The 16,525-nt window shown below is 57.6% G+C and overlaps 1 protein-coding gene across 1 annotated transcript in view; it reads left to right on the forward strand.

The window, feature by feature from the left end:
- Nucleotides 1-4,816: 4,816 nt before the first annotated feature.
- NCS1 (neuronal calcium sensor 1) overlaps nt 4,817-16,525 on the forward strand; it is a 56,266-nt gene continuing 44,557 nt past the window's right edge. Inside the window, exon 1 of the mRNA XM_070454650.1 lies at nt 4,817-5,214. Coding sequence (XP_070310751.1) covers nt 5,151-5,214 — 64 coding nt within the window. The 5' untranslated portion in view covers nt 4,817-5,150. The remainder of the gene's footprint in view (nt 5,215-16,525) is intronic.

Consider the following 16,525-nt stretch of genomic DNA (forward strand, 5'->3'; position numbering starts at 1 on the left):
CGAGGGCTCATCTTTTTCTTATTAGCTTGAAAGTTCTTTTTTTTTTTTTTGGCCTCCATACCTCTCGGCATGTGGGGTCTTAGTTCCCTGACCAGAGATTGAACCTGTGCCCCCTGCATTGGAGTCTCAGCCACTGGATCACCAGGGAAGTTCTAAAAGTTCTTTTTTTTAAAAAATTTATTTATTTTTGGCTGTGCTGGGTCTTTGTTGCTCCGCAGGCTTTTATCTAGTTTCAGCAAGGGGGGGTGCTGCTCTCTAGTGGAGGTGCTTGGGCTTCTCATTGCAGTGGCTTCTCTTATTGCAGAGCACAGGCTCTAGGGCGGGAGGACTTCAGTACTCGCAGTTGCTGTGCTTTAGAGCACAGGCTCAGTAGTTGTGGGCTCAGGTTCATTGCTTTGTGGCACGTGGGATCTTCCCAGACCAGGGATTGAACCCTGTCCCCTGCATTAGAGGTAGACTCTGCACTCAGTCACCAGGGAAGCCCCTGAAAGTTCTCAATAAGTTAGAGATATTAACTCTGTTGTCAGCCTGTACAAAGCATTTCTGATGCTTGTGAATCCTTCTCCCGTGAGAAGATCCGCTTCATCTATGAGATGGGAAATGATTTGCAAAAGTCACAGTGCATGGGGCTTCCCTGATGGCTCAGATGGTAAAGAATCCACCTGCAGTGCGGGAGACCTGGGTTCGGTCCCTGGGTCAGGCAGATCCCCTGGAGGAGGAAATGGCAACCCACTCCAGTATTCTTGCCTGGAGAAACTCCATGGACAGAGGAGCCTGGCAGGCTAGAGTCTATGGGGTTGCAAAGAGTTGGACATGACTGAGCAACTAACACACAACACTTTCACATGGTACATAAGGAACGGGATCAGGCCTGAACCTGGGTCTTAGGATGCCTGCTCCAGGTTGGGGGTTCAGTGGGTCCCCTTCCCCTCCTTCCACTCCCCCTCCCCTGGGCCAAATTCCAGCATACCCCCACTCCTAGCAGCTGGCTGTACCTGGGCAGCCCTGCCTGGCATCCATCTGACTGATGGAATGGAATGGACTTTCTCCGGACACACGTACCTCCTTAGACCCTTCAGACTGCTTTCTACATTGGTATATGGAACTAATTTGATTATTCTATATGCACTGGTTTATGATGTTGGTATGTGGAACTAATTTGATTATTCTATATGTGCTGGTTTATGACCTGCTCCTTGCCAGGCTCCCCCTCCACCAGGGATCCATTGGGTCCCTTCCCCTATCTCACTCCCAACCCCCATCTAATCAGTGGGCCTGATTCCCTGGCTCCTCACTGGCCTCCGTCCCTCACTGGCCCCCTCCAATCCATAGCAGCAGAGAGGAACCTCTGAGGTGGAAATCTGGTCGTGAAATCCTGGTTTGAAGCCCAGCTACACATTTTTCTTCACCTTAAACACCCAACTCCTGTGGCAGAAAGAACTGGAACCAGTGCTCTCGCGAGAACGACCAGGGCCTCAGAGAGTGGATCTGAGTGCTGAGTCCAGCATGGTTCGGGGTAAGGCCTTTGGGTGTGGGCGCGGAACTTTTGGGCCCAACTCCAGGTCCTAAGACCCAGCACCTGCCCATGTGTGTTTCCACATCATGAGGACCCAGAACACCCTGCCCAGCCTCGCCCCAGACCAGCTCCTGTGTATCTCTCTTTCTCTTCCTAATATGCGTTCTCCCCTCTTTCCGGTGACTTGTGGGACACCCCAGCCTCCTGGTGCTCTTCCTACCTCACTGCCCACATCTCCTGTTTCCCCAGTCTGTGCCCCCGGGGCTCAGTCCTCCGACGACACTAGCTCCCTTACTGACCATCGTGTCACAGAACTTTAACTTGCGTCTCTGCCAGCAGGACTCCTCAGCTACTCCCTGCAGCCTGGGCCTGCCCGTGAACTCCAGGCACCTGTATCACTTGCTTTTCAGCATCTCTGCTTGGGCACCTAACAAGCATCTCATACCTCTCGCATCCAGAACCAGACTCCGGCTCTTCCCACCTGCAAACCTGACCACTCCCCACAGTAGCAGATGGAAACCAGTGGCTCAAATCAGAATATCCGGCCTTGACCTTGACCCCCTTCTCTCTTTGTCTCACACCCCCACCCAGTCTATTCGGCTATTCCTGCCATCTCTGCCTTCAAATCATGGCCGAGTCTAACCAGTTCTCTCCATATCCTCCCCGCCCGCCACCATCCCTGATGATGACTGTGACCTCCCAAAGGTCCCCATTTTCCCCCTGCCTGCCTGGAAATCAGTGCTCAGCAGCCCAGGGATCCAGGTATCAACAGATCCCTGAGTCCGACCTCATCTCCCGCCTCTTCTATGCTCTCCAAGCCTCGCCTCGCTGAGCCCCTGCCAGGCCACACACAGGCCACTTGGGCTCCACTTCAGGGCGACCCCTCCTTCAGATCCTTGTTCAAATAGTGAGTCCTCCCTACTAGTGAACAGCTCCCAGTTCCCGCTCCAGCACTTACCATCTCCCTTCTCTGCCTTATTATGTTTTCACCTCTGACATTATATATTTTATTCATAATTTTATGTTTATATTACTCTCCGGCATGGCAACCCACTCCAGTATTCTTGCCTGGAGAATCCCATGGACAGAGTAGCCTGGTGGGCTATGGTCCATAGGATTGCAAAGGGTCAGACACGACTGAAGTGACTTAGCACAGTACAGTACTTGTTAACTGTGTGCTCCCCAATAGGAGGAGTTTCATCTCTATCCTGTGGGACCCAGCACATAATAGGTACTCAGTAAATATTTGCTGAATGACCATTTGTGAATCTGGGAAGCCCCTAGGAGCCTCCCTGCCCCCACAGGCATTTCTGTGCCTGGTTCACCTCCTTTCATGGAATTTGTTATGAGTGTGATTTGGGGACCACTGTGGGGCAGGCGGGGGAGGAGGGGGCCCCTGAGCTCCCTGAGGAAATGGACCACAGATTTCCCCTGAATTGAGTACTTTCTTCCCCCCAGTAAAGTGACATCTTTTTAACATTTACTTTCATGTATTTATTTGGCTGCGCCAGGCCTCAGTTGCGGCACGTGGGAATTTTAGTTGCTGTGTGCACACTCGTAGTTGCAGCGCGTGGGATCAAGTTCCCTGACCAGGGATGGAACCCCAGCCCCCTGCATTAGAAGCGCGGAGTCTTAGCCACTGGACTGCCAGGTCCTTTAAATGCTACAGCTGTCACTGCCGTCCTGATCTGGCCTTGGTGCCCGTATGGGCTGCCCCCCCTCCCAGACAGGACACTCATGCCGGGCTGGTCAGCTCCAAGCCCCTCGCTGGGGTCCATTCGGAGCCAGTCCTCGCAGTTGAGACATCCTGCTCCCAAGTCTAACCCAGGTGCCTCCAACTGTGGGCCCAGATCTTGGGGTCCATGCTCTCCCCACTTTCTTGACAGAATGAACTCCAGGAGGCCAGCAAATCCTCCTGGGCCAGCGAGCCAGGCAAGGCCTTCAGTGGAAAAGCTGGACTGGATGTGTCTGGAGGGAGGAGGAGGCAACTGGAGGGGCTGGGAAGCAGGATTTCTCTGTCTCCCCAGTTCCTCTGGGCTTCCTGGATCCCCTGAGGTCTGAACACTGTGCCAATATGGGGATGAAAAGAGACCAAGCCCACCACCTCATCCCCTCGGGCCTAAGGGAGGGCCACTCTCCTGCCTTGCTTGGTCCACCGCCAGGTCCCCAGCACCGGTGTCCCTCCTCCGTCAGCCCCTCCCTCCTTCGCAGAGGTTGGCTGAGACCACTGCAAGTCAGGGGCCGTCTAGGTGTTGGAGATACAACTACAGGTTAAGACAAGAATCCCTGGGGCGGGGACGGGGGATGGTACTTTAGCGGAGGGGACAGCAAAGGATGATGGAAAAATCTGCTAATGAAATCTGTGATAGTTGCTAAAGAGAAAACAGACCAAGCTGGGGAAGGGAGAGGAGAGATCCCATCACGTTGACATTGGAGATGGGGTGGCCATGGAAGGCTGTGTAGACGCTCCCTCACCATTCACTCCCCCCACCCCCCATCTGTGGCCTCTGTCCATGCAGGTGGAGCCCTGGCTACTGGTCTGGGCCACAGCTCAGGCCCAGAGTGCCCCTCCACACTAAGGCCGGAGATGCAGAGAAGGGAGATCTGACCCTGTTAAATCGCGGAGGCCCAGCTCCTTGGGGAGGGGGCAAGCCTGTCCCCACCGGCCCTCCCCCTTCTCGTGCGGAGAGGCGCTCTCCCTGGGGCTCACACCGCCTTCCCTCCTCTAGGTTTTGGGGCCTTGAACACGTTCCCAACCACCCTGCCCCCCTCTCTTCCTCCGGGATTGGAGGTCACCTTCCCCGGGCCGGTAGGTGCCCCCCGCCACCACACGTGCCATCCTGCGGAGCCCTGTTGTCCCCTCTCCCCGCCCCTCGCCCCTTGAGGGCTGGGACCGCGCCGGTCCTGTTCCACGGCGTCCCCAGCGCCCCGCAAATCCTTGTCGAATGAATGAACGTCTCCGGGCCCGAGCCTCGGCCTCATTCACGTCAGACCTTCCGGGCCCTCCCCGGCCCGGCTCCGCCCTGGGTGGGGTTGGGTGGGGGGGCCCGGAGCGCCGCGGATCGCCGCCAGGGAGGTGGCGGGGGCGAGGGGGCGGTGACCTCGCCCTCCAGGCCCGGGGACCGATGAGGCTGGGGAGGGGCGCCTCTCCGCGGGCCCGGCTCGGCACTCCCCGGGGCCGCCGATCCGCCGGCGCAGGCCCAGCCGGGCGGGCGGGTGCGGGGCGGGAGGTGGCGCCCGGCGCTGAGTGGCGGCTCCGGGTCCACCCCCCGCGCGCCGGTGCGGGCGGGAGGCGGGAGGCGGGGAGCGCAGGGGCGGCGGCGAGAGCGAAGCGCAGCAGCGAGCATGTGCCGCGGAGCTCAGTAACCAGGGACGACCGTGGCTACAGCGCTGCCGCGTCGGCGCCCAGCCCAGCGGAGCTCCGCGCCGCGGCGCCCGGAGAGGGCGGCGGCCGGACGGCCCGGGCCTGCCGAGCGGTGCTCCCGCGCCCCGGCCCCGCCGGCCCGACGCAGACAAAGGCGCGGCCCCGGCCCGGCCCGCCGGCCCCCCCCGCGCGCCCCGCCCCGGCCCAGCCGCTCCTGCTGGGTGCCCCGACGGGGTCCGGCCCGGGGCGCGGGGGCCGCGGCCGCCGAGGATGGGGAAATCCAACAGCAAGTTGAAGCCTGAAGTTGTGGAGGAGCTGACCAGGAAAACCTACTGTGAGTGTGCGCGCCGGGACCCCCGCCCCGCGCCCCCGGGCGCTGCCTCCGCCCCCTCGCGCCCCTCCCCCCACGCGCGGTCCCCCTCTCCCCAACCGGCCCGCTCCGCGGCCCGCGTGTTCGCCCCTGAGGGTCCAGCTCCCCGCGAGGCAGCCACCCTCCCTCGGCCGTTCCCTGCTCTGCCCCCCAGGCCCCGGGGCCCTCGGAAGCTCGCAGCCGCGCCCCCAGCCTCACACCTGGCCCTATTGTTCTAGGGTACCCCCCCCCCCCGTCTCCACGCGCGCCCCGGACGTCTGCCGCCTGTCAGCGTGCGCGGGGCCACCCCCGGGCCGGGAGGGCAGGCCCCGGTCCCTTCGCGGCCACCTCCCAGCAGAGCTGTCCAAAAGGGCAGGGATGGGCACGAGCGAGGGGCGGTGGGCCGCGGAGGGGGCGCCAGCTAGCGAGGTGGCTCGGGCTGCGCGGAGCCGACTGGCGGCGGGGCGGGTGATTCATGCATCACGATGCCGCTGCTGCTACTGCCGCTGCTACTGCTGCGAGGTTGGCCTGTCGCCCCCTCCGTGGCCCTGATCGTGTGTTGGGAGGGTGGAGGGGGGTTGGTGGCGAGACTTGCCAGAGAGCTGGCGGCAGCGACGGCGGCGGCGAAGGATCCCGGGTGCCCTTTTGGCTGCAGGACTTCCAGGCTGATCTCTCCTCTGGCCCTGATCTCACCTTCCCGGCTTCCATCTCTACTTGCCAGACTGGGAAATGGGTTTCTGCAGCCCCGGGTGATCCGGCCCGCCGCATCCTGTAACCATCTGGGGCACCCCTGAGAGGAGGGTCTGCCCATCTCAGACGTCGCTAGGTCTGTCCCAGTGTGTCTCTCTCCACCCGTCCAACTCCTCACCTCTCCAGTTCGCTCGCATCTCCAGTTTCTCCATCCTAGACTTCTCCCTTCCCCGCAAGCCTCTGGGAGATGCCCCCGGAACACCAAGGGTTAATGGCTCTGGGTCCTGACCCACGAAGGGTTTCTTCTGGGGGATTTCCAGTAAGACTGCTGAGGGGTGGGGAGGGGCTTCTGCCTGGGGGATCTGACTGGGAAGGGGGCAGGGATTCTGGGCTTGGGTTGGAATTCAGAACCCGTACCTGGGCAGCTGTGTGGTTCCAGCAGCTCTGCGCCCTCCCTGGAGGTGGCAGGCTGACCACCAGCTGCACCCGTTTGAGGCTCCGCTTCTGGTGGTGCATTGCACAACCTCTGCTCCCCCCCACACCCCGCTCCATTGATCTTCTGAGCACGTTTGCAGGTCTGCCCGCGCCCACACTTCCACTCTGTGCCCCTTGGTCCCCATGTGCTTGGAATGAAGGGGGCTTTCCTGAGTGGGTGCTCGTCCGCTAGAGGTACTGGCTCTTCTCCATTGGAATTCTGCAGCACGGCGCTCACATCCCAGCAGCTGCTCCTCAAAGGGGGTGAGGCTCAGAGGACTCCATCCTTGCTGCTCTCACCCTCTTAACAAGCTGGGCAAGTGGTCCTTTCCAGTTTGGCCGCGGTCTTGTGAGGTTTGCTGGGCCTTCCCGCAGGCTCCGTCCGGATGTGACCTGTAGCTGTCAGCAGGCAGGCTGTGTGGGGGGGTCTTCCTGGGCAAAGGGCATGGTGGGCTTCAAAGGAGGGGTGGGCTTGGGTGCTCCAGGGTGTCTCTGTCATGGAGGGGAGCAAGGGAGGTACCTGTGAGCTGAGTGAAGCCCAGGTTCCTGCTCCTGGAGCGCATCACGCATCAAGCTCCTTGCTTTGCTAATGCGTTCAGTCTTCACAGTGGTCCCAGGACTCAGGATCCCATGGCCCTCCCGTCACCAGGAGATGCCAGGACTTGAACCCAGGCCTGTCCGGCTCCCAAGTTATGCCCTTCGAGAGACCTCAGAAGTCGCTCTGAGAAATCCAGAGAAGCTTTTCTTCTTTCTGATTTCCAAGCTCTTGTTGGTGGAGTCTGGATGGGAAGGTTCCTGGGGAGGTCATTTTGTCCACTACCCTCTCTCTGGGCAGATGTAGCAAGTTCGGGAGAAGCTGAGTGAACAAGGTCTGGTTGGGAACCAGCCCCGTGGTGCTGGGCTGGACCGGGCTATTTTTAAAGGCCTTTGGAGACCTGGAACAGTTTTGCTGAGGGAGCAAACGAGTCGGGTACTTTTTCTCAGGAGTTCTTACTGGGTTTGGGCTGACAGAGATGGTGGCGGGCTCACGGGCCTTCTGTCTGTCTCCCTTGCTGGCATCCCCTTCCTCAGGGCAGGCCCTTCCTTCTCTGGTTGCACTGGCACTTAGTAGGGCCACAGGTCTCTGTTGAATGGAGAACCTCCCAGCAGGAACAGCAGAGAAAGCCTCCAGCCGGTTCTAAAGCCGGCAGCTGGACCTCCTGGTGACAGGGCGTGGAGCCATCTGCTCTTTGTTCAAAGGATTCTGTGTTTCGTATGGGGTCCAGAGAGGAGCGCGTAGGGAGGACTCTCAAATGTCAGCATCTCCTGAAGAGCCCCAGTTAAACACCAAGGTGCCCGGGTTTGGTTGCCTCCCAGATTTCCGATTATCAGTCTGAACTGGGCCCAAGCATTTGTCTCCTTGACGAGTGTCTGTCATGCAGACCTTGGTTCTGCAAGGTCTGCAACCGGTTCTGGGGGTCCCGGCATGTGTCAGCATCACCTGGTGGCCTAAGGTGACCTACAACCTGCCACCAAAGGCTATAGGGGACCCCCAGGGGATCCCCAGATGTTCACGTCCCAGTCAGTGCCAGCTGCCATCCTTGGTGGGGAATCTCCTGTTTTTGGAAGAGACGATCTTGGTGGGGTGTGTGTATGTGTGTGTGTGTGTGTGTGTGTGTGTGTGTGTGTGTGTGTGTAAGCAGGAGGCAGTCTTGAAGCTCCCACTGTGTGGCCCTCCCTAGGCGCAGCTGGATTTAGCCTAGCTGAACCGCTCCATCATTCAGCCTTGACACTGCAAAGCAGACTTTTTTCCTCCCCTGCAGGTAAGATTTTGTAAGTCATCAGCACCCCGTAACCCAATCCTTACCCCTTTCTGGCACAGTTTACATCCAGGGGCAGTAGGAGGTTTGCAAGAGGTGCAGGCCCTGCCCAGCTGGGACTCACTGAACAGTGCTCGGTGTGGCCAGTGGCCTGGTTTCTATGAGGTCTGACTGGCTCATGTCCAACTTGTTGTTGAGGCTGTTGTCAACCCTGTGTGCCCAGGCTACGGGACAGGCCAGCTCTTCACCTAACTGAGCCTCAGTTTCCTCATCTGCAAAATGGGTGTGCTCATGGTACCTGATTCTGAGGGTATGTGACAAGGCAACAAGATAATTTGTGCACAGCATGATACAAAGTGAATGGTTGTTGCTGTTTAATCGCTCAGTCATGGCCAGCTCTTGCGACCCTGTGGACTGTAGCCCAATAGGCTCCTCTGTCCGTCGGATTTCCCATGCAAGAATACTGGCATGATTTGCCATTTCCTTCTCTAGGAGATCTTCCTGACCCAGGAATCAAACCCGTGTCTTTTATGTCTCCTGTGTTGGCAAGAGGATCCTTTACCACTGAGCCACCTGACTCCTTAATGCGTTCACACACTTGTCAAGGGCGTAAGGATACATGTTAGTGATCATAATTAACGCACTGTTGTGACTATAAAGTTTGGCTTCATCCTGAACTGGTCGCAGATATATCTTGTGGGCAAAGTACATCTCATCTCTCTGCAGAGGAATCTTCCATGGCCCTGGTCTTTTGTGCCTGGCACTCAGGAAGCATAGAATGATGAGACTTTTGGTTGGCCCGAGTCTTAGCAGGTTCTTGTTTTACCAGCGGCAGTCTCCCTGCCCCCCTCCCCCTAACTTGTTAATTTTGAGTCTGCCCTGATCTACCATTTCCTGAATGCTCAGTCTGTGCTGGGCCCAGAGATGGAGATGTGAACGAGAGAGATGTAATTCCTGCCCTCAGGTGGAAACCAGGCAGGTCATCCGGAAAACTGAGCTTGTGGGGCTCAAGCCGTTTGTTGTGGTCTGAGCTGCCTCCATGTAAAGGCTTCTGGACCCACGCCAGCCGGTTCCAAGAGGCAGAAAGCTCCGCCTCCCTCCCTCCTCACGGTGCTCACTCTCCTCCCATGGACCCTCTCTCCAAGACTCAGAGGAGGTCACCTCCCCCTGCCACTCTTGGTCAGCCCGGGCTCTGCCTTGCCCTGGCTCGCAGCCTTGAGTCTCTTCGGCCTTTCCCCTGATGCCCAGAATGTGGGGGAGGAGCGGCTGGCTGGGTTTTTGGGGGAGCTGGCAGCTAAGGCCTCTGCGACCCAGAGCAGAGAAGAGGATCCCCAGGAGTCTGGTTGAGAGATGCTGGTTGTCACCAGTCTCTCTGGCTTTGGGAAGGGTTCAAGAGGGTCCTTTCCTACAGGGTAAGGGATACTCTCTGAGGGTCAGTTCCCCCTCCCAATCTGCTTGGCCAGAGAGGGGAGGCAGGATCCAAGCACTCGTCTAAAGATAAATGAGTGAGTTGGGGTGTGGAGGGCCCCACCACTGGGCAAAGGATAAGCCACTCAGGAGAAGGAAGGCCCTTAGGAAGAAAGGTGGCTTCTGCAAACCCTCTGCATCCCATGTGCATGCGGGTAAGACCCAGGAGGCTGCTCCCTGACTCCACTGAAAGCTAAACAGAGCACCAGCAGGAGAAATCGAGGTTAGACTCTTAACGCTGGGCTGGGCCTTTGGGCAGGAAATAGCAAGTCTGTTGTAAACTCCGTATCCCGGAGAATGGGGCCGGGTCCTCATTCACCCTCTGTGACCTTGGGCGAGTCACTCATCCTCTCTGAGCCCCAGTTTGCTCATCTGCAATAACTGTCCAAGTGACTCTGTGGGTCTAAAGGGGAGAGGGCTTTGAGGTCCAAGTGTGGGCTGGAGGGGAGCAGGAGGTTAGCCACAGAGTCTCCGAGAGGGCTGTAGAACCCGGGGGCTGCCTGTGCTGGGGTTCTGGCCCTTTCCTTGGGCAAGCCTCGTCTCCTGGAGCCACACTTTCCTCTGGAAAACAGACATCACAGGGGCCCCAGAGTCGGAGAATTTAGCATGCTGCCTGGTTCTGGGGAGGACCCTTTAAACCTCTCCTGGAGGTCCTCGGAAGCAAGTCCTCTGTCCTCCAGAGTAGGATATTCTCACTGGTTTACATTCTGCCCCTTGATGAGAGAAACAGAGGCCAGAGAGGGGCAGGGGCTCCCCCAGGGCCCAGGTCACCTCCAAACACCTCTTCCGGCTTTCTGCCTCCTCCAGCTCCATCCGTCGCCACCCCCACCCCACTCTAGCATCTCACATCGCAGGGTGTCAGGGAGAAGCTCTTTCTCCTTGTGGCAGCCTCAGGGTTGGCCCCAGCCTGCTCTGCTCCCAAGGCCAGGCCTGAGCCCCCGGGGCTGACAGAGCAGGCCGATGCTCAGCTCTCGTGCCGTCCCTCACCCAAAGACCACAGGAAGGGACTTGGACATTTTCTGAGATGGGTGGGATGGGGCTCCATGGATGGAGGTGGTGGAGACCTGAGATTTGGGTTTGGATATCGTTTTAGCACATAGTCCAATGAATAGAGGGCTTCCCAGGTGGCTCAGTGGTAAAGAATCCGCCTTCTAGTGCAGAAGAGGCAAGAGACGAGAGTTCGATCTCTGGGTTGGTAAGACCTACTAGAAAGGAGATGGCAACCTACTCCACTGCTCTTGCCTGGAAAAATTCCATGGACAGAGGAGCCTGGTGGGCTACAGCCCATGAGGTCACAAAGAGTCGGATGCTACTGAGCAGACATCTTTACCTTTTACCAGTGAGTGGATTGGAGAAGAGGGTTGCAGTCAAAGTCGGGTGATCATGGTGATGAACTGGGGGTTCATCAGTGGGGGTGATGTTAAGGACAGATCCTGCATATATTTGGAAGGAATACTCAACAGGACTTGGTACCCAGGTTTCATTACCTTGTGAATTTGAGATTATATGCTCTTTAACTTTTAAAACTCTGACAATTGTGAATGTTTGTCCACATCTTTAACTGTTCTTCTAAAACACAATTTTTAAATGATGCATCATATAAGTACAACATATTTTATTTAATCCCTGGCCACTAGACAGGTAGATTGCTTTTTTCTCCCCAGTGTAAACAGTGCTGTGACAAGCATCTTTGTACCAAATCTTGGCATAAACATCTCTGTAGTAAATTTTTGCACATGTCTCTTCTTGAAGATAAATTTCCCCAAATGAAGTTGTGGTATTACAGGCTAGGAACATCTTAAAAGGCTTTTGATTGAAAAATTGTTCGGTTGCTCTCCACAAAGTGTCAATATGTTCCCATTTACATTTTCAGCAAAAGTGGATGAGGGAGTGCCTATTTCCCTGTATCCTTGCCAGCACCGAGTATTATTGTTTTCTTAATAATTGCCAACTTGATGAAGAAGAAGAAAGTAGCTCGCTATTTCAATATTCATTTCTTTGATTACTGTAAAATAAAATCCTGGAATCTTTGAGCTAGAGGAGACTTTGGGGTCATGTAGTTCAATGTCCTCATTTTACTAATGGACCAGTCGGGTACCTGAGAGATGAAATCTCTCTCCCAAGGCCACATGGCAAATACACAGGGCAGGAACCTAGGACAGCTCATTCCTGTCGGGTGCCTCCCATGGTGCCATATGAGTTGGCCTTTGGGGTGGAGATGAGGATGTCATTGAAGTTGATAAGGTTCATCTTGTCCTAAATCTCTCTTGTTCTCAGGTAAGGAAAAACAAATAAATGGAAATTAAAAAGAGATTCCTTCTTACTGTTATTATGAGATGTAATAGTTTGCATTGCATGTGGCCTGTCTACCGGGGCAGAAAGTGAGACTGTTAGTCTCTTGGTTGTGTCCGACTCTTTGCGACTGCATGGACTGTAGCCCGCCAGGCTCCTCTGTCCGTGAAACTCTCCAGGCAAGAATATTGGAGTGGATTACCATTCCCTTCTCCATGGGATCGTCCTGACCCAGGGATCAAACCTGGGTCTCCTGCCTTGCAAACAGATTCTTTACCATCTGAGCCACAGGGAAGCCAGGGCAGAGATCATCATAAATTAACACGCCAGGTTTTCAGATAATGTGAAATTGGGGTCAGATTCCCAGCCAGGAGTGGGACAGCAGAGTGGTGAGGGCTCAAGGGTAAGGGTGTTGGCCGTGTATCCCCGGGGAGCCCCCACCTCTCTGAGCTCTGGGTTCCTGGTGTGTGCCCGTCGGCAGGCACAGGAACCGTTGCCAGTAAGTGGCAGTAATTGACCTCACGGGATGGAGGCTGATTGGCCATCAGAATCAGGGGACGGTTCATGGCCACCCCCCTGGGAGGTCACAGGGTAGATCATCACAGGCCCTTGACTGAATTGGGAGCGAGTGGCAAATGCAGAAGACTTTCATGTTTGGCCTGGCGGGTTGGTGGCTGGATTGTTCTGGGAGGTGGGGAGTGTGGGCCGGCTCCTGAAGCCTGGGTTTTCAGATCCTGCGTGCACGTGGGCCTGGGGGACTGAAGACACAGCTGCCTGGGGTTCTGTCCCGGAACCGCTGCAGCCTGAACAGTGACTGGAATCACTAGCCCCTTCTGGGCCTCGGTTTCCCTTTGTGTACAGTGTTCAGATTGCCGGATGGTGCGACTTCCTTCGGGGAAGCCACCCGCTTCCTGGGCCCCAGGGACAGGACAGGCTTGGGCTCCGGCATCCGATGACTTGGCTCGACCACAGGCACATCCTTCCTCTCCTGATGCCTCCGTTTTCTCGTCTGAGCTGGGGATCATAAGCCCCCCATAACACAGGGCTGTGTGTGAGGTCAGACACGGCGGAGACACTGAGTTCGTGGCTCGCTCGGTGCTCCCTCTGAGCACATTGGTGGTGACGTGGGACCCGTGAGCAGCGACTCGTGAGGATCAGAGGCTGTCGCCGTGGCGGAAGTTGGACCTGAAATCACGTCTGTGGGATGCAGGCCCATTGTAGGGTTCACGTGTTCGTTACTCACTCCTCCCGGGAGCGCTGCGTGGTCCCCGCTTTACAGATGAGGAAACTGAGGCTCAGAGGGGACCGCAGCTGGCCCAGGGCACACACCTGGTGAGTGAGGCCTGGAGGAGGGGTCCTATGCGGGTGGTGGGGGGGGCGCGCCAAGACACTAAGGGCATGGGTGTGGGTGAGCGTGAGTGAGTGTGGGCACTGGGAGTGGGCGTTCAGTGTGAGTGGTGGGGTCGCAGCATGTGTCAGGAGTGGGCGAGCGGCACGTCGGTGTGTGTGAGGGCAGGTCTGAGCAGGTTGTGATGTAGGTGTGTGGGGGGCGGGGCGGGGGCACTTGGGTGGGAGGCAGAAACAGGCTGGGGCTGGGCCAGAACTCATTGCCCAACTGCCTGCCCCCGGGCCAGGTGACGTGGCTGCCACGTCTCTCCCTTTCTGCCCTGGCCTCGAGGCTTTGGTCTCTGGGAGCCCCCTGCCCTCGAGCCATGCGGAAATGTCATTGGAAGGAAAGACGGTAAGGATGAATCAATGCTGTTTACCAAGTGGGCACTTGGTGCCAAGAATGCGGAGTACCGACTTCCCTCCTGTGTTCTCACTGCAGCCCGGGATGTAGGGTCTATTGTGTCCATTTTACAGATGAGGGAAAGAAGGCCCAGGCAGGTTCAGGGACATGTACGCCCAGCCAGTCAGCAACCAAGATGGGGCTCATGCTTAGACTTAGACCTTTGTCTTGCCGAAGCCATGCCCTTCCCACCCTGTGTCAGCGTCCCATCTCTGAGCCTTGTAACCTTGGAGCTGCTGCCAAAGGAAGTGAGTGCCCTGTCAGTGGAGGCATTCAAGCAGCTGCTGAAGTGTCAGTGCCAGGTGTTCTTGGATGCCTGGGCCGGATGGGAGGTTGGATGGTGGGGTGGTAGTAGGATCCTTCCAGCTGGAAACACACACAGCCCTACTGATCTTATTTATTTTTGGCAGTGCCGTGTGGTTTGCAGGATCTTAGTTTCTCCACCAGGGACTGAACCCATGCCCTCGGCAGTGAAAGTGTAGAGTCCAAAGTACCGGATCGCCCGGGAACTCCCAGCCCTACTGGTTTAGCTGTTCTCATTTCTGCAGGGGACTGGAGGCAGCCTTGCTTGGCTTCCTCTGGGGCAGAGCTGAGGCCTGCAGGAAGGTGGCAGGAGAAGGGCTGGGACGAGTCCAGGGAGCTCCACCAGGAGCGTGCAGTGGGCTGGGCCCCACCCCCGTCTCTGAGCTCTGCCCCATCCATGGGGGGGCCTTGGGTTCTGACCTTGTGCGGACCCTGTGCTGACCTCAGGGAAGCCCCCCAACCTGTGAGCTCTGGAGCAGAGCACCCCATTGTGCAGTGTTCTCTGCTTTCAGGGAGCCCACAGACTGGGGGCTGGGAAGCTGGTAGGGGGCAGCCTGAGGAGGGGCCCCCCAAGGGTGAGGCTGTGGAGGCCCAGAGCGCCCCGGCCACCCTGCCCTGCCCCTGCCTGGCATGGGTGGGGTGCCTTGGGAAGCGTCTGTTGGTTGGACCAAGGAAGACGCGGAATCCTCACGGGGGCTCAGAGGCACAGTGACACAGAGGACCGCGGGGTCTGGGGGCCGGGTCGCTGTAAGTGACTTGAGGGCTGGGACGCGTCTGGTGGCTTTAGGGGCTTGTTCAGTGCCCAGCCTAGAGCACAGTACAGGCCCGTGTGTGCCTCTGGGCACGGCTCAGTCTTCCCAACGTGCTTGTCCACGTGTTGCTTTGTTTCGCTCCTCCGATGACCGGGGTGGGACCCGTCTGTGCCCCTGCCCTGCCATCTGATGGGGGCGGGGAGTTGCCAGGGAGTCAGAGTCTGGGATCCCCGTTCCAGCCCATGGCTCGCCGTGGCCTTTGACTGCGCCTCTCGGGGTCTCCAGTCCCCATCCATCGCGCTCTCAGTAACAGGGGGCGTCGCCTTTTCTCAGCCCCAGGGAAGCCTGACCGACGGTGCCCCCAAGGAGGCCGTGCTCCCCACCTCGGGAGCCCGGCAGGGTGCTCGGGATGGGTGCAGGCCAGCTGCTGGCTCTGGCACTCCTGCTCTCACGAGGTGGCCCCGGAAGCTGGCGGGGCGTCCAGGCCACACGGAGCTCTGGATTCCCTGGCAGGGGAGGAGGAGGAGGGCAGAGGAATGTGGCTTTGAGGAATGTTTAACCCAAGGCAGAAATAGCACTCTGCTTTTTTTTTTTCATTCCAAGCTTGGGTTTTCAGCTAGGAAGTGGGCTCAGAGTGCCATTCTCTCTTTTCTTCAGCCTTCTCTGGCTCCCCTACCGCTCTAGCCTTCTGGGGGCAGGACGTGGCCTCTTTTTTTTTTTTGTTTTTTTAAACTAGGAAGCTGCTGTGGGAACCTGAAAGGACCCTGGATTTGGAGGAAGACAGAGTTGGTTGGGTTTACCTCCCCAGTTCTCTCCTTCCATTACAAAAGACCCTGATGCTGGGAAAGATTGAGGGCAGGAGGAGAAGGGGATGACAGAATGAGATGGTTGGATGGCATCACCGACTCAATAGACATGATTTTGAGCAAACTCTAGGTGGTAGTGAAGGACAGGGAAGCCTGGTGTGCTCCATGGGGTCGCAAAGAGTTTAGACACGACTGAGCGACTGGACGACAACAGCTCCATCTCCCAGGCCTGTGATCCCTTCCGACCCTGACACCTACCTCCTCTTCCAGGGGTGGGGGAGGAAATAGGATCTGAGATCTAGGGACCTGGTGGGGGTGGGGGATGGGACGGGATTTGAGATGGCTTGTTGGTAGTGTCGGGAGTTTCCCTGCAGGGACCAGCGGGCCTGGGTACAACGCCCAGCTCCTCTCATCAGCTCTGCGATCTTGGCCAAGCCCTTTCCTGTGGAGCCTCCTCACTTCATCTGTAAAATGGGCCAGTGACGATAGCCCCGCCTCCCCGGGTGGTGGATGGAATGAAGGTGGAAAACATTGGCGAGAGGGCCTGGACATCCTAGACTCGAAAACCCTTCTCTGAGTCCTGGGGGCCTCACGCATAAAATGGGAAAATGCCCCCCCACCACCACCATGGGCCTGCAGCCCGGTGACATGAGGGTCCTCGCCAGGGATGAGCAGCTAGCTACTAGGACAGCTTTTGATCTGATCCTTCCGTTTGCCTCGTTCCTCTGACCCCGGGGCCCCCCACCCCCACCCACACTCGGCTTATACCAGCGCCCAAGTCCCCTCCACAGAAGGGCCCGGGGCCCAGCCAGTGCCTGTCCCAGACCTAGCAGTGAGGATATGTATATCCCACCCTGCTTCCATCGGGCTATGGGCACCATGAGGATGGGACCGCGTCTGGTCTCATGGTTCACTGCTCCATCC

Source organism: Odocoileus virginianus, chromosome 2 (genome assembly GCF_023699985.2).
Source record: "Odocoileus virginianus isolate 20LAN1187 ecotype Illinois chromosome 2, Ovbor_1.2, whole genome shotgun sequence".
Lineage (NCBI taxonomy): Eukaryota > Metazoa > Chordata > Mammalia > Artiodactyla > Cervidae > Odocoileus > Odocoileus virginianus.